The sequence below is a fragment of the Petromyzon marinus genome, chromosome 19, assembly GCF_048934315.1.
Source record: "Petromyzon marinus isolate PM22_M1 ecotype Great Lakes invasive population chromosome 19, UKy_Petmar_22M1.pri1.0, whole genome shotgun sequence".
Taxonomy (NCBI): domain Eukaryota; kingdom Metazoa; phylum Chordata; class Hyperoartia; order Petromyzontiformes; family Petromyzontidae; genus Petromyzon; species Petromyzon marinus.
The window spans coordinates 188,393-212,721 of NC_133685.1; the positions used below are offsets into that span (position 1 = coordinate 188,393).

Consider the following 24,329-nt stretch of genomic DNA (forward strand, 5'->3'; position numbering starts at 1 on the left):
AAAATGCATACCACTTCGTGGAGGAGTCAACAATGGCTTTCCTCCAAGTGGATTTTCCCCCACCATAGGAATGTGGAATTTCCACTGCTGGCTCAGGGCCGCGAATGGGAAATGAGCACCTCCTCATTGCTCGTTTCAGCAACCGATCACTTTTTTTTTTTTAACATGACCGAGCTTTTTGACAAATCGTGCACGTGCTCTGATAATATACAGAATAAAAAACTTTATTCAACACAATATTTCACCTAAAACCTCCCTTAAAAAGGAACATCTCGAGTGCAAGGGTGTTCACAGTGTCAAGTGACACACACACACACAGCATGACATGTACACACACACACATTTTACATCTATAGCTTACACATTTACAGAGTGAACATCGCACCGAGTCAAACACGTAAATAATCCACAAATAATGAAACGGCTCACAATTCCGTTTCATAAAGAACGTGGTCTAACAGCTGTAAGAGTTGCGAATGTTGTGCGAGAGAGATTAAAACGAATATTGAGATGAGTTGAGACTGGCGGCGTGCTTGAGTGTCCATGAGATCGTTCCACGTTGAGGCAGCTGTGTCTGAGTGAGAGTTGAGCCTGTTTGGGTTTTTACTCCAGGGACAGCAACACTGTTAGGATGATCTTGCGACCGGAGAGCAGAGTTACTGTTGCCATAAATCGACAGCTGTTGAGTGAAGTAAGAGGAGGCATCGAATAGTGTACGCGCATAGATAGGGGCCCAGTGAGGCAGTCATCTTCGACTGTGGGGAGAGAGCCGCGTCGAGTTTTCCCTGACAGTGTGGCTCTGGAGTCGCATTTTCAGATGAATAAGGGCTCTAAAGAGAAGAGCAGAGAGCAGAGCCGCTCGAGAGGGGGGACTCACTGGCTCGGAGGGCCGAGGGTGTGACCTCGATCTCGTTGAAGGCCGTGGTGGCAGCGGCATGGCCTGGCGGCTCCACCTCGCTGCCGAACATGTCGGGGCTCTGCGTGCCCGTGGAGCTGGTGCTTGTGCAGTCCCCGCCGCCGCCCGGCTGGGGCTCCTGCTCCTCGTAGATGGCGATCAGCTGCACGCACCAATGCACAGTAAAACTCAACATCCACATCCACACACGAGACCACACATAAAGATCTTCCGTGCAGCCTTTAACAGACTGCTGGGGCAAGTGTTCTTAGCGAGCACGTATGAAGGCCAGCACGGCACACAATTTCTTGCTTCCATGTTCATATTGTGGGAACGAATCTATCCAAAGGACAACTGCTACTGACTTCACCACAAAGTGGTACTCATATTCCTTGACCCCTGGGGGATGAAGGGCTGAGTTAAGACCCATTCAGTATTGAACGCACAACCTTCCCATTGTTAGCTGGTCGCTCTACCACTGAGCCACATAACAAGTTGTACTGTATATAGACTGTATTGCTGTATATCTAAATTCACAAAATACACACACATTCATTACACACACTCACATTCGCTACACAGACAATTTCCCTCTAAACACAGCGGATTGTCTTTTTACAGCCACTGTGCCAATGTTATCTCACAAACAAAGCCGAGCTGAAGCTCTACTCCCAACACATCAAAGCCAGTATCTTGGCCTGCCCCTGTTATGGCTTCGAAGAGACCAACGGTTGTTTGGTCATATTTCAGAAAGCATTTATGACCGCAACCATGATCTCGCGCCAGCAACAGGAAACCGCGCCCGCAATCCCCTTATCACTCAGCGGGACCGCGGTCAGGGGAAGCGCTTGCGAGTCAGGCGCACCTCGCACGCGACACTCCACCTGCCAGCGCAGATCTGCTAGGCCAGAGCGAAGCGGATCTGTCATGAGCCTGAGAACACCAGAGGCCATTACACCGTGAATGATGCCCGATGTGGGAATCATCATGTGCAGGACGCTGATAACAAATGCTGGCCCCGCTTCCACATTGGTACAAGTGCATAGACAAGGATGGAGACAATGTTGACAAACAGTGACATGTTCATGATATTCCCGTTCATATCTAAAGATAGGTGCCCACGGCAAAGCGCTGCGCCACTAGGCAGAGAGAGAGGTGCCGCTCACACAGCCGTGCATTTTTATTTTTTAAACCCAACATTTGCTGAGATACAGGCCCAAAGAAGAAAAATGTCAAACGGCCAGGAACAAACTAAACTATCAAATTTGTAATAGACAAGAGTGTAACACGTTTCTTGAATCGACCAAGGTTATTATTATTATTGTTGTTATAAGAGCTTTGCATCTGCCCGGGACATGAGCGAGCACTGCCGTGACTAAGCAGAGGGAGCAGCATTCTTCATTCCGAGAGCCCAACACAGACATCGGGGTGGGAAACGCATAGGGAAGCCCTCCGCACTTCAACACCGTTTCAATTGAATGAGTATCGGCACAATTACGTTTACTAAAAATTTCGATCTCCAGTGCTCAATTCTGAAGGCCTCTGCACACAGTGTTGTTGAAGGGAGTTGTTTGGCCATACTTCACCATGGCGGTTAGTGCGGGATGGTGAAGGAAGAGGGCCCACAACTGGTTCAGATATCATTGGATACCGATGTCAACCATGGCCTGGCAATCAAACTCGGGTTGTGGAGTTCATAGAATGCACAAAAAACTAGCCCACTGCAATACCTCAATTAAAATCATGTAATAGACAATTGTGCAACTCTAATTACGTACTAGTTTATAAGCTTATTTATAAACACACCTGACTGACAAAATTAAATGTTTTATGTTCAAAGCAAATAAATCACATGAGGTGGACGAGGAGACCACCTCAGGCACCACACAAGGAGAGAAATCAGAGAAGCAATTTTCAGACGGAGCCAATGGGAGTCTGGTTACTGTACCGCACCAAGCGTCTGCGGTGAACATGTGGCCTGGATTAGACGAAGAACGCCAATTTTATTAATAGGGCAGATCCTCCAATGAGGAACCATGCGCAGAATTATCCAAACGGCATTCCCTGTGTCAACACACAAATACTGCGCCCAGCTGTGCACACAAAGTTAAGCGGTACCGCCACACCTCGCCTCAGCTGTCTGTTGTGAAGTTTTCACAACGGCCACAACAAGACGCGAGCACGCCGCATCTGCACGGATGGCAGCTGTGACGCGGTCGTCCTCCTATTGTTGTCCAGGATTTGGAGCAGGGCTCTCCAGGGAGGAGGCATATGGCAACAATCAAGAGCCCTTTGCAGACTCCTTCCTGCACACACGCCTCGACGAGTTGCGGCCACAGTCTGCTCGCGACATTTACGGTGCGCCGCTCGCTCGTAACTTTTATTTTGCTATATAGGAGTTTCATATTACGGAATACAGAGTAAAAAGCCAAAGTCAAAGCAATTTCCTGCTCAAATTAGCTCAGTGGTGGAAATTCTGCACTCCTATGGCAAGGGCATAGGACAAACTATCGACTTCCCCATAAACTTGTACCTATTTTATCGACCTCAAAGGGTTGATGGGCTAATTCAACCCCCAACCGGGATTTGAACTTACGACCTTCCGATTACATGCCGCTCGATCTAACACTGAGCTGCCTGGCCGAATGTATCACACAAGGTCTATTTAAATTGGAGGTTCATGCAGTGAGCAATTGTGGTTAGGCTTGTCGACCCATGTTTCACGGTGACAGTGTCCGTGTCCAGCTCAGGGCTGAGTGTTACCATAGAACGATGCATGCAGGGATAGCACGCGGTCATGTGGATGTAATCGCCGTGCTCACACATGCGTGCTCATTTGGAGTGGACCACAGACTCTCTCGGCCATTCTCGTTCTGATCGTAATCAAAGAAGGCAACATCCAACTCAGTCGGGTTTGATGCCAAAACCGTACAACTCTACAATGCACACTCGGCATAATTAGATGATTAATGAACTACCAACTAAATCAGGCAAAGTAGATTAGAGGACAATACAGCATGACTCCTTCACATGTCTCTTCACTAAACTATTAATGTACATATTTACTCATCCCATTGGCCGCACAGCCTTGTTCTGAGGGTGCATGCATTCAACACTATTGGTTTAATAGAAACTCTGGACCATTTGTGATATTTATTGTCTCTTCAGCAGTCAGGCTCGCTTCAACACATTCTGGTATACTGCCGGATTTTTGTATGCAAGGACCCTCTCTATTAGATGAGTCCTATTTTGATGCAAACTATATAATACAAACTACTTCAGCAATTTTTTCTTGCTGTGGTTGTCCCACCTGATGACGATTGCTTGTGTTGCGATCGAAACGTCGTGATTTATTTTTCTACCTACGTGATATTACCAAAAGAACCAAAAATAATAGAATACAGAACCTACTCCGACAAGGCCGTGTGGCTAATTGCATGTGTAAAAATTTTATTAAATTTTAACGTGGAGAGACAGACACATGAACAGGGCATATTGTCATACCTGTCAACCCATACTGTTTACCTGTATTCTTGTACAGGGAAATTGAGTTTCCAAGTCCATACGGCGCACAGCCGTTTCAATACAGAAAAGTTTTTTGTATATTTGTTTGTATTTCCCATCCCTTGTGATGGGACTTTGTAGGATGAACATTGAGATTTATAAGGGTATAGAGTGACCAATAAGGTCTGAATTGGTCTATAATAAGGTAGGCACTGACAAGGGGTTGACAGCCATGTATTGTCTGCTAATGCATTGCTACCTGTTAGACCCCCGGGCCACCAGCGGTCCGCAACGACCCTCCAGGTGGTCCGTGGGCTGATGCCAATGCAGGTTGATCCAAAATTAATAACAATGTTTATACCTTTTATTTCGAAAATTATTAATATTTTACTCATATTTCTTTTTTTAAATGAAGTTAGGTAAACTACCCTGATTAAACTACCCAATCCCTAAGATCTAAATGCCCCTCTAAAAAAAAACCTCATAGGTGCGTTAAATTTTTTTTTATTATCCGGTAATATGAACATTTTTGGTTAAAGACGTCGACTTTCGCGACCAATATAAGGGCACTGAATGTGAAAACCAAATCAAATAATACAAGCATTGAAACTGCCCAAGTAATTAAAACGATCAAAATACCATACATTGTGAGAGTAACTGATAAACTAGCCAGGTGTTTGGAAAAACAAAACATCCGAGTCAGATTTGACACGGTACATAAAATACATAAATTAATATCTGGTACAAAAGATGTATTACTGAAGCTATCAACAGGTGTGCACAGGATTAACTGCACTTGTGGCAAATGCCATATTGGGCAAACAGGTCGAATGATCAGCACGAGACTAAAAGAACACCAAATACATTTTAAATTCTCCCAAATACAACTGTCAGCAGTAGCAGAACACGCGTCCCAACAAGGACACTGAATTGATTTTATTTAATTTTATTATATTTTTTCATTTTATTTTATTATGTTTTATTTTTATTATTTTATTTCCATTCTACGTGACTTTACCGAAAAAACCAAGAAGAAAAAATGATTTTGATAATGTTGAAGTTCTGTGCAAAACTAGCTACTACTGGCCAAGACTAATTAATTAAACAATCGAAATTGAAAGAAATGAAAATTATTTTAACCGTTCGGATAGCTACCGATTTAGTGCTGCGTGGAAACAAATAATTAAATAATACCTTGTTTAAATGCATGCCTATACAGGCCACCATACCTTCAATAGGGATTACCTTTGGTACTGCTATTTTAATACCCACAATGGACAAGGGGGACAAGATCAATGGGCTCGCATAATGCACATGGAGTGTGGTCACCACATCTACACCTCTTTATAAGGAACGAAACAGGTGGGCTTCTCCACAAATCTGGCTGTCGCCTAATTAAGCTAGTTGTAATTACTGACGAAACGTCGTACTCAGATTGTAAATGTTGTGGCTTGGCTCTCCAACACACCGGTGTGCTGTACGAGTGACGAATTGGCACGTTCTGTTTACGTGACAACCCTTACTAGTTGGCCGTGTCGAGTGGTGGCGAGTTTAACGACACATTTATATATTTACGCGATCTAACCCAAAATAACCTCTAATATGGATGAATAATTTTGCATTCCTGTTATTTAGAGAGAAGTGATTGCGTTTTATCACCAGGGGTGGGGGGTTGGGCGGTCCCGGAAATGGTTGCATTGGCCGAGTGGTTCGGAGGCCAAACAAGTTTGAGAAACACTGTGTTAGACGATCTACGTCTTCAACGCAACCTCCCCATTGCTGTCCAAGTCAGAAAATACAGCGCGGGCATCTCCTGCGGTGCAATGCGGCCCCGGTTGGCACCAAGCACTGGCGGCGACGTTGCACGTCCACTGGGCGATTCGCACGTTGACAAAGCGACTTTAGGGCCCCACTGGCCGTGCTTGTGTTCCCCTTCGAGTGCGACCTCAGGCCAGCTGGAACGTCCGCCCTGCGAGCCCCGAACGAACGCGAGACTCCCTCGGGGACATTGTAAACAGGTCGTCTAAACGCGCCTCCGCTTTTAGCCTGCAGCCATTAGAGCGGCAATGTGTAGAGAGCAGCGTGTGGGAACCGAGGGTAAGGATGCTCACAAAGAGGTAAACAATAATAATGGAACAGCACATGTAAGAGGTTTAATTCCCTGATTCAGATAACGCTGATTACTGGGAAAAAAAGTTAGGAGTGAAACAATGACGTTCAATTGTTATCGAGATAGTTAAGAGGCAACTTGGGGGAGGGGGGGAACATTTGTGGGATTTGTAGAAAGCAATGACGCCGTTGTACAGCATAGATTGGCACACGTTTGGGAAACAAATCGCAATTTCCAATCAGGAAACAATGAGACACGGCGCACTGTTCAGCATGGACAACACCGTTCACTCGCATGCTATGCTGAGTAGTCCATAAGTGATTTACATGAAACCCTTTTTACAGGCGTGTGTTTATAAATGCATCCCACTGTTTGTGATGAGCAACGATGTTGTGCCATCACGCGCACTCTTCTGCTGGGCATAGCCAAGGTTCGCCACACTGCCCTGAACAGCAAAGCCACATTCCTGCACAGGCAAGGGTAGCGCTGCTCCCTTGTGTACATTTAAGAGAGTGCATTGGGGCCCATTTGTGGCCTGAAAATGTCCAATCGGTATCACCAGGGCTGGCAAATGCTTCCAAAGATTGTTTTGAAGCATGTCATCTGTAGATCGCAAACACGTGTGATAGGCAGTTCTCTGTTGTTGTTTTCTATGAGAAACATGGCATTAAATTGATACCATGGTATGTTTTATAGCGAATATCATTTTGGAATTTATAAATGTAGGTGTCACATGTAAACATCTATGGAAAATGAGAATCAAACAAGAGGTGGACGGTTTGCACGCTAAGCTTTGTGACCATGGTGGATCGTGCCCACGGCATATCCTGCCCATTGTGAAAACTGGTACCAATTTTCCCCCAGGTGGTACTAGGCAATCCACTTGACTCATGGGGTATTCAAAAAGAGCCACCACTTGTGGTTTCTCCACTTCATTAATAAAAACAACAACACTTTGTGTATACCGGTGGGAGGGAGTTCAGGAGGGTGTGGGGGAATACCTGGAAAAAAACAAATGCAAATGAGGGGGTATCATATAAGACCTCGAGAGGTCACGTGAGAGGAACAATGCAATGCATTAATGCTTATAAAAAAGTCAACAAACATTTCAAGTGGAGCCTTCTTCAGAAACCACTGTGAAATCCTCCACGACGATTTCACGGGCAACCGTGCAAACTGACAGCTGAGCAAATAAAGCCGCACCTCATGGTGACAATGAAATCCAAATCTCTACTCCGTCCAAGCGGTGTCGTCGTACAAAACACCGCAAATGGCACGCAGGCAAGCGAGCCTCCCTCTGCAACGCACCGCCCGGTACGACCCCACTCAGCTGCGTAACCCAAGACGACCGCTGCTAACGAGCCAGGCCGGATCGCGAACCATTCGGGTTTCACCTCCCCCTCCCACATCACGGGCAGAGACAAACACTTTCTGTGGTGTCACATGTCCAAACCTGCACAGCTTTAAACACAATCATCAAGCGTCGTCGCAGAGAATATAAATCACAAAATAAATAAACAGACAATACACGTCTTCCTATATTTTTCTGCCCGCATGATTACAAAAAAACCTAGTTATTACAGATCCCATCAGCTGCACGGCCTTCTGGAAGTGTATTAGGTATTACAGTATATAGTTTTGCATCAAACCAGAGCCCATATTTATATAAATCATAAAATAGGTGAGGTTTTGGGCAATGGCCCTTCTTCGCAGCACATTCCACCAGCGAAGCGTCACTCATTCTAAACTTGTCGATACATAGTGTCGATTAACATGTAGGCTTTCGCGACCAATATCATCCATAAAAGGTTTTTTTGGGTTAGATCGCGTAAATGGTGGCGGGTTTTAATGACACATTTATATATTTACGCGATATAAACCAAAAAAACCTCTATTATGAACATATTGTATAGTTTTGTAACCGAACTATAACCCATATCGAACAGTGAGGGACCCTTGCCAATAAACATCTGGCAGTTCACCAGATTTGGTTCAAGCGAGTAACTGCTGATGAGACACCAAATGTTGAAAACAGTCCAGAGTTTGCTTGCATTAAACCAATGCCGTTGAAAAGGTGCACTCCCACAAGGCCATGCGGCGGATGGGATGTGTAAAAAATTATTTAGTTTTTCATGTCAAGAAACATATCAGTGAAGGAGGTGTGTTGTCTGATTATTTATTTTGCTACACAATTTAAACGTCATGACTGGGCAAACCATCAAAGCGCATGGAGGTACGGCAAACCTCAAGTGTTATAAATGAGTCCCAGAGTAACACACGTGTTTTACATCAACATTGCCTCGTTAGCAAGCAAGCGCAGCACACAATCAACAACAACAATCCGAGTTAAAGTCAAATTTAAGAAAAGGCCAAAACAAGATCATGCCAGAGAAAACATTACAGCACTGGTATTCTGTAAAATGTAGAAATGCGAACAGCATGTGCGATGATAAGTCATCATCAGGAAAGTAATACTGCAGTGCTGGGAGGCATGACCAGTGCAAAGGTCATGCACCGGCCACTGAGGGACCTGTGTAACGAGATCGGACAAGGCCTGCCCTCGGGAAACGACTGCAGTCAATGATCCAGATGTTTGCAAAGTGGGGCATCTTGTGACACTAAAGTCACGTAATTATCTAGACACCGATACAACATCACATTAGCCAAGTGGCAAACTTAAAGCGTTTGTGCTTTATTCACACCAGCAGCAATATGCAGGCGAGTTGCACAGCAAATCTAATTTGCATGGCCAATCAAGCCGCAATGAAAGGCTCTCTCAATTGTAACGACGGCTCAAAAATAATCCTCCTGCTTGCTTGCTTGTTCAGCCACCTGCCCTGAGGTTTGAATGCTGCTGGTAGCTGATGCATGGTCGTTTTTTTTTTACAAAGTTGTTATGCTCAGACCCAGAGGTTTAAATTGTAAAGCGGCCAGCAACAAACATCACTATTGAAGTGGTAATGGATACGTGTCAATACGTTTCTTGAATTGAATAATGCGTCCGATTTGTGAAATGTGTGCACTATGAATCATGTTTATTATAAACTAGTTCATGAAGCCTGTCTTTGCTAGGCAAAAGTTTCAATAAATCTAATCATTAACCTGATATGATTTTTACAATTTTTACCAATAGACGGACACTAACAACTACTCCAAAAATGTGTATTTTGCCACAAAAAAAAACACAAATTGTTGACAACTTGATTCAACTTCTTATATTTAAGACGTACCCATCGAAAACCACTTAATTTAAAGATTCCGTTATTTTTTATATTAGAGGAGAGAACAACAATTAATGAACGGAATACTCTATGAGGGGAAGCTCCTATATTTTACCTTTTCGAATTATTCAGATTTGAACATCATAAAATGCATATTTTTCCGTTCAAAATTGCTTGAATCCGAAATATCTCAAAAACAGTCAAACATAGAACGATGGTTCTCGCTTTAATTTTATTTGCCGTTGAATGCTCTATCAACCGAAAACCCACGCAATATTCTATTATATTATATTTTGAACGGTTTCTGAATGACACGCACAAACATGTTCCTTGAGCACTTAAAATCGAGATTTGGGGGCCTTAAAATGAAAAATCTCGGATTTTCAGATTGTTCCTATTGTTTGTGTCCCCAACTTTCAGCTTTCTATCCTGTCGAGAAATACCCGTAACTATAGCGTCGAGCATCAACTATTGGAAGAAGGGTGATACTGTGCATGTTAGCGTCTCTCTCTGGCACCACAGTGTGTATGGCATACAAGCAGGCCCGAGGGGGCATGCTTCTGGTGACGGCCAGTCTGGGTGAACCCCAGAGGGCACGTGACCAGGAGAGGGTAGCGACGGGGGCCAAGGGGTGGCGAGAGGGACACGTGACATAAGGGACAGAACCTTCTAATAGGATCTAGAAGGGGGCGTGGCCTAGGGCGGAGCCAGGCCACACTTAGGGGCATAAAAGGGAAGTCCCGAGCGCGTTCCGGGCTGTCTCTGGGAATGGAACCCGCCGGGCTACGTCTTCGATCTTCGGTCTTCGCGCACGGCGGCATCGTGGACCAGGCAGTGTGTTAACTGACCTGGTCCGAATGTGTAGTTACCCGTGGTAGTCACCACCCTATGTAGTTAATCAGTGGACGTTATACAGTTACCCTGTTGGCGTGTTATAATAAACGTGTTGCCTCCAAGTTCGAGTGTGCGCCTCTGTGAAACCCACTACATTTGTATAGATTAATATTAAAAGCTTGGGAAAAGAGACAATAGGAGGGAATGCCATAGTAGAGCAGTGCGAAGGAAGAAGCGGAATAAGAAGTGTGACTTGCATTGTGGAGGTGGTGGTGGTTGAACACAGTGTGGAAGAGATCCAACAGTCAGGTAGGCCGAGTCTCCAACATTTGTGGAGGAACCAATGAGTGGAGTTCTAGGAAACAGTAACCATGGTAGTAGCAATAGACGAGTGATAAGGTGACCGAATGCCGGTGAGCGAGTGACTAGACTCGGTGAGTGATGGATCATCAACCACCCAGACTGCTACTTCAGGTTGAATTCTCCGCGGTCAAGCAGTGAGGTGAGAAAGAGCTCGGTGCTCTACCCCAGATTTGACAGCAGCAGCAGTGGAAGGATTCCAACTTCATCCAACTCTGTGCTTGATACAGCAGCAGCAGTGATGATAGCTCAGAGTTAAAGAGCCTCTGTCATGGAAAATAAAAATAGGCTTCTGCGATAGCTCCTGAGCAGGATGGGTAGCACAGCCGTTCCATGACTGCTCAGATGAGGCTATTGTGCCAAGCATTTTGAACAACGTGCACATTGTCATTGGCATTTTCCATGCGCAAACCTTAATCAGCACCACCTGACATAGCAGCAGATAACACCACTGGGATGAGCAGAGAGACCAATCAGCTGTCTCGATCTATGATCGACAAAGTGACGATAAATGTGAAACTCGGGGTAAACATCGAAGGGAGAAAATCGGACGAATTGCGCAACATTTTAAAGAGACGTCAGCGCAGGGATTTTGCAACCGACATGTGCAGTGTACAGTACAAAGACAAAGCCACTCATATCGCCTTAATAGACTGTTGGGGCAAGTGATGTTAGCGAGCACCTATGAAGGCCGGCACAGCATACGGGGGGGGGGGGTGGCCAGCACCACGCCTGGCCGCCTTTGTCTCGCAAATGCCGATGTTTATACACCGCACCAGAGTGCACAGTACATGCGCAGCAACACATGCGTATCTCTGCGCACCACACGTACTGGCCACGCGCGCACACAGCCTTGTCGCACGGAGGTCACACACTCTCGTGACCGCAATTCCCGAGGGATGACAGTCGATCCAAACTACAGCCAATTGCCACTGTCTGTGCGCACATGAGAGATTAATGTATTGGACAAGCCAGGGGTGCATAAAAGTTAAATGTAAGGGTACACAAGAAACCACATCCTTATGAGTCATGACCAATCCACAGCTGAATGAAGGCCTCCCCAAGCCTCCAACGGCCCCTTGCGATCCTGCAATGCAACAATCCAACTGGTACCTGCACACGAACCGATTTCATCAATCCATCTCATCTGCGTACGTTCTCTTGGACGCGTACCATTCCTTGGCTGCCGCTCTGTCATTATTTAAATACCCATAAATACAATTAATATATAATTTTTGAAATGGAATTCGATTTAAAAAATAATGAAATAACAGACACTACCACATTGAAATAAGTGGTTAAAGAAGAATCCACCAAATGGGTATTAAATGGGACGGGTTTGGTAACTGGGGCATAAAAAAAGTTTTCTGCAAGTTGGTGTTGTGATGTGGCGTGGAAATCAGCCGAGAGTACGGTAATGTCGTCCTAACAGGCAGCGCTATCTGGTACAGATTGTACTTATGCGCAAATTTCCAAATCCCATCACAGTGTCACAGCTGTACAGGCAGTAGACGCTTTTACTCATAGACTAATCAGGCCTTCAAATGCCGAGGTGGCCGGGTTGCTCAGGGGTCACAGGGCTGAGCCCATACGGTCGACAGCCTGGGTTCAAAGCCAGATAACCAGCTGTATTCAAGTGTAATGATTGATGGTCCCAGCTCTGTCAATAATAACTACACAAAAACACCACTATGTTAAATTTTAATTGTCACTTAAGATCTCAGAGCTTATATCAGTTACGAGAATTTCACACAAGACAAGTGCCCTTTGCAGGGCACATACATGATGTGTTCTTATGGTGGATGAAGAGGCCTATAGAACTGGCATCAGAAGTAGGATTGTAATGTCTTGTTCTGGGCCGTTATCTGCCACGAAGTGGATGGCCAGCTGTGAAGAGTTTTGAATATACATTACTTTGTTTTGTGCCATGACCTCGGTTGGGAATTTGGGAACCATTTCTAAACAAAAAAAGAGCTTTGCGTGCCTATGCAAAGATTGGTCCGGGTTGGGAAACATCCCCTGTGAATGGTGTCACTGTCCCCACTGGGCGAGAGCCCAGCTGCGCGTTTACAAGCGCGTGAAGCCATGAGTACGAATGCGAACGGGCTGAGAGTTTGCCGTGTCTGTCCAGTTCAGTGAGCTATGCACGTACAGTCTATCGCGTTTTTCGCCTGGCCATGTCAAAGAGGGACTGGATTACCCCACCCCTCACCCGGAAATGAACACACGCTTATACTTAGCCCCTGAGCCCAGACCAAAGCTGTTATTGTTGGTACCACCTGGGTTTGGCACAGCAGTTAGTCAAATATACTTGCAATCACCTGTGGTTACTGAATTATGATCTTGGTCCCGTGTCGTTACTTATGGGTTGGAGCTGAGTCGTAGTACAACGACGCCACCGTGTGGCGGCGCGGCAGAGGTGCAGAGAGCAAGCATCGAGCGCTTTACGATGTGGAGAAGCATTCGAGAATGGAGCTCCCAAGTCAAGACAAAGCTAACAGTGCAATGGCAAGGCACCTGCCAAGGTCCCACGCTGGTTGGAAAGCATGAGTGGAACTTCATGAATGGGGATGCATTTCATTGATCGTGGTGTTTAATGGCCTCACAGCAAGTCAGGCATGACTCTTAAGCAGTTAAGCAGGGCACACATTGGTCTGGATTGACGGGTTTCCACAAAGGCAGCTGAAAATAATGCATCACCAACACTTTGTTACGACTGCTAGCGGCACAGACCTAGAAGAAACAGTCAAGTCAGAGCCCTACACTCGTTTAACTGGATGCACTCACGCATCACTAACAACAATAACAGTTCATCTACCCAGGGAATTCTGAACTGAGCCACAACACAATTTTAAAGAGGGTCCTGCTTGGTCATTTGTACAGCTGCCATGGTGTATAATGCCATCGCAAAGCGGAGGTCGCCGCTTCCACTCCATCTCCCAGAGCAGCATTCGGAACAATAGCTAAGGTTTCTTCAGTCCCCCTCTGTCCATGCGGTAATGGCACTACTAGTGGATCAACAGGTCACGTGTGGTGGGGTAAGCCCACCAAATACTCTCTAGCGCTCCATCGAGTGGGGGCCCTTCCACCAGTGGTGGCGTGAGCGAGCAACTGCAGGGATGCGTCGTACAAGGATAGTAAATGTTGTGTATTGGCACACCGGTGTGCTGTACTATTGACGAATTGGCATGTTCTCTTTACGTGACAAATCTTACTAATTGGCTGCGTTGGGTGGTGGCGGGTTTAACGGCACATTCATATATGTATCCAATCTAACCCAAAAAAAACCTGGATTATGAATTGAAAGGGCACCCCTCGCGACAACTGTCCGTGTGGCACAAGGTTACTTCTTACCTCCTTGCAAGCAGGTGATTAGTCTGCCAGTCCCTAGGGGGCAATGATTGCTGTTTCCCAATTGAGTATATTGTGGGGTTTTTTTACTTGGTAAATTTGAACCATGACACAGCACACAATGACCTACTTTTTGAATGAAATCATGGAATCTTCAATGTCCACTGTGAAGCCAACGGCGCTTGGTATTTTACGGCTGATAAAGCCGCAGTGTTCAGCAGGGCGACCCGCCGGGTGCTGCAAACCTCTGCAACACGCGGCGAATGAGCTACCGCTGGGCCACGTCGCCGCCCAATCAAAACTAGGGCAGGACACGTCGCAAGATGGACGTCGAGCGAGAATAACAACCGAGAGGAAGCTTGGTTGTTATTGGAGCGATGAGATGCTTGGTGGACAGTTGTACTGCGGGATGGTGAGAGGTGGCAGCAGTTTGGGGATGCCTTCATCCAGCACCTGAGTGATCATGGCCGATGACGATATTGACAATATGCAATTCGTTAAGGCCACAGCACAAGACAGTGGTACCTTGTCTTTATCGTCACAAACATCCCGGAGGAGATCGTCATCATCAAGGATTCCACCATCCTTGTGCTCCAGGTGCTGCACTTGCACCCAGTAGGAGGAGTCCTGCAGGCGACACGGCACATCATTATAAGGTCACACTCATTACACACAAAGTTATTGCCACAAATGAACCACAATACCTTGCTGACCTTGTGAAGCAGCATAAACCATCAAGTGAACTCTAGTCATTCTCGCTGCAGCTTTTGGCTAGCCATCGAACAAAAATGGTCACTCCTTCGCGTGCTTTCAGATACACTTCTGCAGCCGTCTGGAATGCTCTTCCTTCCGATATTAGGAAGCCACTGGATGTATGCACTTTAAAAACTAGATTGAAAACTCATTTCTTTAGAATTGCATTATGTGTTTAGTTTTTTTTATCCTTCCCCTGCACCTCAAATTAACACAGTTGGCTACGTACGGTGCGAAATAAGTTCAACACACATACATACATCAAGCACTCCAGTCATCAGGGCCTCACCATACCACAGCAGCCTCACACCACAGCTGCCCCACACCACAGCTCCACCCACAACACAGTTTCACCCGCACCACAACTCCACTATACCAAAACTCCACCACATCACAGTTCAACCACATCCACAGCTGCACCCGCACCCACATTCATCCAAGTGGGGTGTTTACTATTACAGCCAAGTGTGGTAAGACGCTGCTAATGACAAGTGTAACAACAGTCAACAGTGCACTCACTCTGTGAATACTGAAGTTTCCGCACGATGTTTGGTATCTCTGTGTGTGACGCTGGCATTCAATGATTACTACCTACAACTCCATTTCCAATGTCCATGACAACTTTCGTCTGTTTTATTTGCTTATCATATTATTTGCTAACAAAACCAGAATCTTTATTTAGACTGGAGGAATCTGATGAGCTATGAAGCTCTTTTTCATGCGATCTTGCCACTGGATGTTTCCTTCTATTCAATTTACCTCCTTTCCATTGTAATCTCTCCACATGAAAATCAAATGTGTTTTTACACAACCCCATCAGCCACATGGCATTGTGGGAGTGCATAATATCAGCAACACTGGTTTGATACAAGCAACCTCTGGATCAGTTTCTACATGCAGTGCCCTATCAGCTGTCAGGCTTCATTGAACCAATGCTGGTGAACCGCCAGATGTTTATACGCAAGGATCCTGTTAGATATGGGCCCTAGTCTGACATGAAACTATAAATACACAAATTCATATTTTACATCAAGGTGAAGAATATAATTGATCAAATAAGCTGAAAATAAGCCTCCAGGTAAATGTCCCTTCACACCAAAAAATAAAAATATTTACACATCCCATCAGTCACATGCCCTTTTTTACAACACTGTGAGATGATGAAAGGAGCCCCGTTATGCAATCAAATCGTAATTGAGGTGGAAATGCCATCATAGCCTCCCCCACCAGCAGCAGCAACAGCAGCAAGATCGCTCTTGAATGATCGCTTCTATGAAGTAGCCAACGGTCCCACGCAGCATTCCGGGAGACTCCTTCAAAGCGTTTCATTACTCGGGCGCGTCAGCCGACCCCAACACGTGGGCCCGGTGAGCATGGCCGACTGCAACGGACGGAATGTCACGGGAAAATTAGCACCGCCACCCCCCCAAGTGCGCTTAGCCTCCCACAGCCACACCACTCCCACTTCACACTCAGCATGCCGGCCCTATTGTTTTACTGCAGCAATAACTTTGCTCTTCCATCCCAAATTCATGTCTATGTTGTGTGTCTCTCACTGTGTCTCTGTGTTGTCTCTCTCTCTCTGCTTGTGTGTCTGTCTGTGTGTGTCTGTGTTTTGTCTCTCTCTCAAATTAAGTTCTACCTGATGACTACTGCTTGTGTTACAATCGAAACTTCGTATTCTATTTAATTTATTTTCTTTCTACGTGACTTTACCGAAAGAACCAAAGAGTAATTCATGCAGTCACGAAAGCTTCAAATTAAATTTAAGTGTCCCTAGAGTAAAATCCCCAATAGGCAGACTCTCATTCAGATAGAGCCGATTCACCATGTTTGCTTGTGTTGAACCGATACAGCTGAAATTATGCACCATGTGACTGATGGGATGTGTAAAAATTACTCTACGTTTTCATTTTGAGGGACAGATATGTGAACGAAGCATACAGTCTGCCTTATTTATTATGTTACTTATATTCTCCACAATGACGCTAATGATTATTTTGCGTTGTACATTGTATAGTTTGTGGTGAACTAGAACCCATATCCAACATAAAAAAGCGCTTGGCTGTGAAAATGTGGTAATTCACCAGCATTGGTGCAAGCAAGCCTGACTGCTGATGAGATGCTGAACATTGACTACAGGCTGGCTTTTTGCTGGAAAATCTCAAAAGGGAATAAAAAAAACATTTAAAGACACGGTGGTAGCAAAGTGGTACCAGCCAAAAGCACCTGTGTTCGATTATTCATCTCCCCTGTTTTGCATGACTTTCCTCTGGGTTGTCCAGTTTCCTCCCATAGCTAAAAAAAAACATTCAATACAACTCGTATTGCTCAAATGACTCAAAATACACAACACATAGCAGCAGCATCACCCCCGGCTGCGAAAACACAGCAGGACCCTTCTACAAAAAGTCTCGATACTCGGTGAGGCTTTCCTGGCAAGTGTAATAATAATAACATGATTAATGAACACCTGATATGGAGAAAGAGAAAACACTGCATAACAATGATAAAAACGCACTCTGGCCTCCACAGTGCTGGATCATAGCACTATGGAGGTTAGGGTTGGTGGATCACTTAAATGTTACAATACTCACTTCCCGTGGACATCGAGATGCATTACCCTGGCTTTCAAGAAGGCGATCCAGCAAAGTGAAAACTAATATCATCTGTTCCTTCTCTATGGGATAGAGTGTAGCCCCCTCACATGTGTGGGAATTATCAGTGGTCTGGTTTGCTCCCACAAGCATAAACACCCATTCATTGGTTGAAAACATCTGAATATAGAGGATGGCAGAGCTTGGGCCATTGTTGGTGCCGGCTCACCTCCTGACTGCTACCTTCCCGCTCGTCTGTGCTTCGACAGCAATTGTGAGATGCAATTTGCATGGACGACACTGCTACATAAATCTACACATTATTATATTACACCAATACATTTACAAGTACAATTGTCACGCATGAAGAAAGACCATTTTTGTGCTCAGTGCAACCCTTAATAGTATTAAGTGCTTAGGCTGACATCTATCCCTGGGTTTTCATTATGAATGAAGAAAATAAAAGCAACTTATAGGAAGAAGAGTCCAGTTTCTATCCAAATACGTTGAGCAACTTTCCAATTTAAAAACGGTGTGATGTCTCGCTAAGGGTTGCTGCTGCCGTCATGTGCTGTGATTTGAGCAGGATTTTTGTTTGCAGCAGAGTCCTGATTGGAGGACATCCACCATGCATAGCTTGTGTCTACTTAAAGCTCATTGAGGCAATGTTCTGCTCAAGTGAGCATTGAGGCAGTGCTTATCTCCTCTTTACAGCACTGAGCCTGTGGTGGAAGTTCGACATCCCTATGTTAAGGGGTGAGTATAACCATAGAAGAACCACTGTTGACTTCTCCACAGAGGGGTACTTATTTGATAGACCCTTTAGGAATGATGGGCTGAGTTAACCCCCAAAAACGTGTATATATTTTCATCTGTCCTTTGAATTTACTAATAATTTTAATTTTAATACACATAACTTATTCAAATTAAAACTTGAAGACAACATAAATCCCCTGACATGAATGGTCTGTGCAGGTGTACCCTATTTCATTCCTGAAAATCTGCACGTGAAATATTGATTTCCAAGTTACACTGTGAAATGTTAAGCACCACCCACTCACCCCCATGCACCCACTAATCAACCATTCACTCAACCACTCACTCACCAATTCCTCACGTAACTCCACACCTCTGATTAGCACCGTTGGCTACGAAGGGTGCAAAAGAAGTTGAACAAACATACAACCCTCTCGCCCAATCACTCACTCAACCACTCATGTACTCACCCAATCATACAATTGCCCACTCACTCACTCCATCACTGAACCACTCCCCCTCAATCACTCAGACACACTCATAAGTCGTTATTATATTGTCCACCAGTAGTTAATATATTTTACACAGCTGATGTCACGACGCTACTGATAAGAGGCGGAAAGCAAGCCTAATCTCCCACCCGAATCTCCCACACAATGCTTACACACACACATTCCACAGTGCATCAAGCCACATGCCATAGGGTTCAACAAAATACCATTGCCCTGGAATGTGTGCCGGCAATCACCTCAAGTGCTGCTAAGCACAGGCATACATTACTTCAACGAAGAAACTCAACATATCTGTCAATAACGTTCTTGGCAATGGCCAATCTTCATAGACATCCAACCAAGGAAGAGTCCCTCATTCTAAATTTGAACTGCCCATATAGGACTCACCACTGTGATCTCTACATTGGGTCAAACTTAACATCTCATAATGTTCAGCTTGTACACCAGATCTTATTTATTCACGATGTACTTACAAAAAAATCCGCAGACTACCTGCTGGATCTCCTCTCTGTTTCAAAGAACAAATTTGACCTCAGGTCTTCGCTCATCTACCAGCTTCACATTCCCTATTGCCGTACAAAAACCGGAGGAAGGGCCTTTGCTATTGATGCCCCCAGGGTCTGGAATGCTATTGCCAATAAACTGCAACTTGAATCACTACCTATGAGATCTTCACTCAAAACTGCTCTAGAGGAGTTGTACACCCCTAGCTGCCACTGCTATTCAGTGGCCTAAAATAAAATAAAATGTTTCGCTCCGGATGACCGCTACAAAGTATTATCTGTATTTTGATTTAGTGTGCTGATCTTAAAGGTGCATTGAAAAATGTGATACTCCGACTGATGCTCCTGTTGTTTGTGGAGTGACTCATGCAGCCAGCTGTGGCTCTAGGGTTTGGTGTTACATGTTATTTATGTAGTTTATTGTTAAAAATTCGGTCACAGTTCCTATGATCACTGTTACATTGCATTTATGGCTTTATTTTGGTGGTTTCTAAAAGTTTTTTGGTTTTGCCATGTTTTTGTTTATTGTAGTACGGAGTTAGACTGATGGCCTTAATCTAAGTTTTCTTGTTGTTGTTGTTTGACATGCATCCCACCGGGATTTTTGCACACAGCGTTGGTGTACGGTGCTATTTCAGGAATATTTTGATGCTTTTTTCCTGGATTTTCTGTTTGCACATGCACAAAGTCACTTTAAGATGTTTTCAAGTTCATGTTTTAGTTTTTTTGTTTGTTGCGGTTGCACCCGATTCAAGAGCCGAATGGTTCACAGGGCTATACCAAATAAATGAAACTATGCACTTTGAAACTATGAAACATATTGTGTAGTTTTGTGCTGAACTAGGACCTATCTAACAGTGAAGGGCCTTGCCTATTCACATCTGGCAGTTGACCAACTTTGGTGGAAGCAAGCCCGACTCTGCTGATGAGACAATGAATGCCACAAAAAGGTTACATTGCTTGCTCTGAAGCAATGCTGCTGAAATTATGCACTGCCAAAAGGCTGTGTTACTGATGGGATGTGCGTGTATTGTCAGCTGCGTAATGCTCTGTGGAAGCTACCTAGTCACTCCATACAAAACTCAGAATCTTCTTGGCCACAGTTATACCCTCCCTTCTCTATGCTTGCGAAATGTGGAGCCCTTTAATGGAACATCTGCGATGGTTTGAAACACTCAGGCTGGCATACATAGATCCATCCTGGGATAAACCAGCCTGAATTGTGTCAGGAGCTCACAGACCCTTGAAAGATCTGGACCAGTCCCATCAGGGAGCTCCTCCGGCAGACAGGCTGCATTGGCTGGGTCACGTAGCCCACATGCCCAGCCACTGCATGCCCAAGCAGTTTCTCTTTGGCCGGATAGATGGGATAATAAGGCGCGGCACGGGCTCGAGACAAGATGGACTGATGTGGTGCAGTAGGATGTGGAGCTGATTCTACCTGCAGATGACTAGTACCAGCGGTGTCAAGATGTGCAATTTATACACGGAGAGCATAGGAGTGATTCTCACAATGAGCGGCGTGCCAGGCAACTAAAAATGCAACAACTTGGCACAGCAACAAGTGGCACAGTGGGAAGCACATTTAGTGCATCTACCAGTCAGTCAACCCATGGCACCTGGGTCCATTCTGAGACCTTTTGTCAATCCTCACCATAAACCTTGACTTAAAGCTTTCGTGACTGCAGGAATTCATATTATTTGGGTCTTTCGGTAATGTCACGTGACTTTACCGAAAGACCCATAGAATAGGAATCCTCACCATATTTATTAATTATAAGAGGTTTAATTTGAAACTATGTCACACTTCATGAGAACAAATACATATGACGATTCAAACGGGACATCTTATCTTCGTGCTAAATTCAGTTGTGAGGATTGTTCTTCAACTGACCAGAGAGTTTATACGATATTAGCTTGTATACAGTGAGGGACAAAAAGTATTTGATCCCCTGCTGATTTTGTACGTTTGCCCACTGACAAAGAAATGATCAGTCTATAATTTTAATGGTAGGTTTAATTGAACAGTGAGAGACAGAATAACAACAACAATATCCAGAAAAACGCATGTCAAAAATGTTATAAATTGATTTGCATTTTAATGAGGGAAATAAGTATTTGACCCCCTCTCAATCAGAAAGATTTCTGGCTCCCAGATGTCTTTTATACAGGTAACGAGCTGAGATTAAGAGCACAGTCTTAAAGGGAGTGCTCCTAATCTCAGCTTGTTACCTGTATAAAAGACACCTGTCCAGAGAAGCAATCAATCAATCAGATTCCAAACTCTCCACATGGCCAAGACCAAAGAGCTCTCCAAGAATGTCAGGGACAAGATTGTAGACATACACAAGGCTGGAATGGGCTACAAGACCATTGGCAAGCAGCTTGGTGAGAAGGTGACAACAGTTGGTGCGATTATTCACAAATGGAAGAAACACAAAAGAACTGTCAATCTCCCTCGGTCTGGGGCTCCATGCAAGATCTCAACTCGTGGAGTTGCATTGATCATGAGAATGGTGACGAATTAGCCCAGAACTACACGGGAGGATCTTGTCAATGATCTCAAGGCAGCTGGGACCATAGTCACCAAGAAAACAATTGGTAACACACCACGCCGTGAAGGACTGAAATCCTGCAACGCCCACAAGGTCCCCCTGCTCAAGAAAGCACATATACATGCCCGTATGAAGTTTGCCAATGAACAACTGAATGATTCAGAGGACAACTGGGTGAAAGTGTTGTGGTCAGATGAGACCAAGATGGAGCTCTTTGGCATCAACTCGACTCGCCGTGTTTGGAGGAGGAGGAATGCTGCCTATGACCCCAAGAACACCATCCCCACCGTCAAACATGGAGGTGGAAACACTATGCTTTGTGGGTGTTTTTCTGCTAAGGGGATAGGACAACTTCACCGCATCAAAGGGACAATGGACAGGGCCATGTACCGTCAAATCTTGGGTGAGAACCTCCTTCCCTCGTCAGGGCATTGAAAATGGGTCGTGGATGGGTATTCCAGCATGACAATGACCCAAAACACATGGCCAAGGCAACAAAGGAGTGGCTCAAGAAGAAGCACATTAAGGTCCTGGAGTAGCCTAGCCAGTCTCCAGACCTTATTCCCATAGAAAATCTGTGGAGGGAGCTGAAGGTTCGAGTTGCCAAACGTCTGCCTCGAAACCTTAATGACTTGGAGAAGATCTGCAAAGAGGAGTGGGACAGAATCCCTCCTGAGATGTGTGCAAACCTGGTGGCCAACAACAGGAAACGTCTGACCTCTGTGATTGCCAACAAGGGTTTTGCCACCAAGTACTAAGTCATGTTTTGCAGAGGGGTCAAATACTTATTTCCCTCATTAAAATGCAAATCAATTAATAACATTTTTGACATGCGTTTTTCTGGATGTTTTTGTTGTTATTATGTCTTTCACTGTTCAAATAAACCTACCATTAAAATTATAGACTGATCATTTCTTTGTCAGTGGGCAAACGTACAAAATCAGCAAGGGATCAAATACTTTTTTCCCTCACTGTACGTGACAGTTGCTTTGTCTGGCTATGTTGAGTGGTGGAGGGGCTTAACGACACAAATTTGGTCAGGTCTTTACGTGAACTAACCCAAAAGCCAATTATGAATCAAGCAATCGATGTCGCCCAACTTGTATAAAATCACATGGGGGGGGGGCCTGAACGTCAACAGCACGGATTGGTGTTGACGCCATCTCACCACTGACACGAGTGACGCTGCTGCTGCTGCTGCACGGCGGAAGAAATAAACAAACCCCGAGGAAGGAGAGCACCACTCCGATTAGCACGGTTGGCTACGTACAGTGTGAACGAAGTTCACTATACATATGTAAAGCCGCATTATTCAACTTCAGGCACTGTGCACTGGAACCACACGTTTACAGTTAGACACAGGACATGAAACACCGTCACGTGCGACATTGTGTAGAGTTACACATGTCACCCGGTCAAATGTAACACATGTAACACGGTAAAGTGTGACATTGAGCAGAGATGACATGTGACACGATCACAGTGACATTGTGAAGTAACACATGTAACCCAGTCTCGTGTGTGACATTGTGAAGATTGACACAGGTGACAGTCACACGTGTGACATTTCCAGGAGTGACACATGTGACACGGCCACTTGACATTGTTTATACTGACACATGTGACATGGTCACGTGACATAGTTAAGAGTTACACATATGACACTGGGGCTGCTCAATGATACGACTGCTGCTGTGGTGTTGTTGTTGTAACGTTCTGACCGGCCTCTACTGGACATCTGTGAAAACAGCTTTATAGCTCATCGGATTCCTCTCGTATAACAAACATTCTGAGTCTGGCTGCTGCGAGCACCACGACTGGAATTGGCTGGGCGCATCTGTTGATATATCGTGCTGCCTGTTGGTACATCTGTAGTTACAGCAGTGGCATAGATCAAATCACTGTTGCAGGCACTGCTAAGTGGAGGTGAGCGAGGAGCTGAGTGTCTGTGAGTGCGCAATGTACTGTATGTGGAGCTGCGTGTGAGTGATCGGTCAGTCGTGTGTGTAAGTGAGAATCTGAGAGTGAGTGTCCTCACCTTGCCCAGCGCCTTCCTGTAGCGCCTCACCGCCTCGGTCACCGCGTCCCGCACCCGCTGGGAGCCGTCCCCGCACGGCAGCACCACCCGCGTGCGGCCAAAGCGAACCGTGACTTTCATGGTCCGCGGCCTCCCGCTGTGGCCACAATTCCCGTGGTCTCTCACTCCCGCTCACCTCTCTCTCTCACTCCGCGGTCTCCCACTGTGTGGTCTCACTCCGTGGTTTTAACTCCGTGGTTTTAACTCCGTGGTCTCACTCGGCGGTTTCTCCTCTCAACTCTTCCTCATTCGGCTCTCAACTTCCTTGCGGAAGTTCTCGCCGAGCAGGGGGAGGGGGTTC

General features: G+C 45.3%; 1 protein-coding gene across 3 annotated transcripts in view; it reads right to left on the reverse strand.

Moving 5' to 3' along the window:
• PARD3 (par-3 family cell polarity regulator) overlaps window positions 1-24,329 on the reverse strand; it is a 76,208-nt gene extending 51,879 nt beyond the window's left edge. For 2 of the 3 annotated variants that reach the window (XM_032957417.2, XM_032957416.2), the window contains exons 1-3: window positions 23,990-24,329; window positions 14,801-14,902; window positions 878-1,058 (exon numbers count right to left, since the gene is read on the reverse strand). In XM_032957417.2, coding sequence (XP_032813308.2) covers window positions 878-1,058; window positions 14,801-14,902; window positions 23,990-24,109 — 403 coding nt within the window. In that variant the 5' untranslated portion in view covers window positions 24,110-24,329. The remainder of the gene's footprint in view (window positions 1-877; window positions 1,059-14,800; window positions 14,903-23,989) is intronic. The other variant, XM_032957418.2, reaches the window with a different exon arrangement.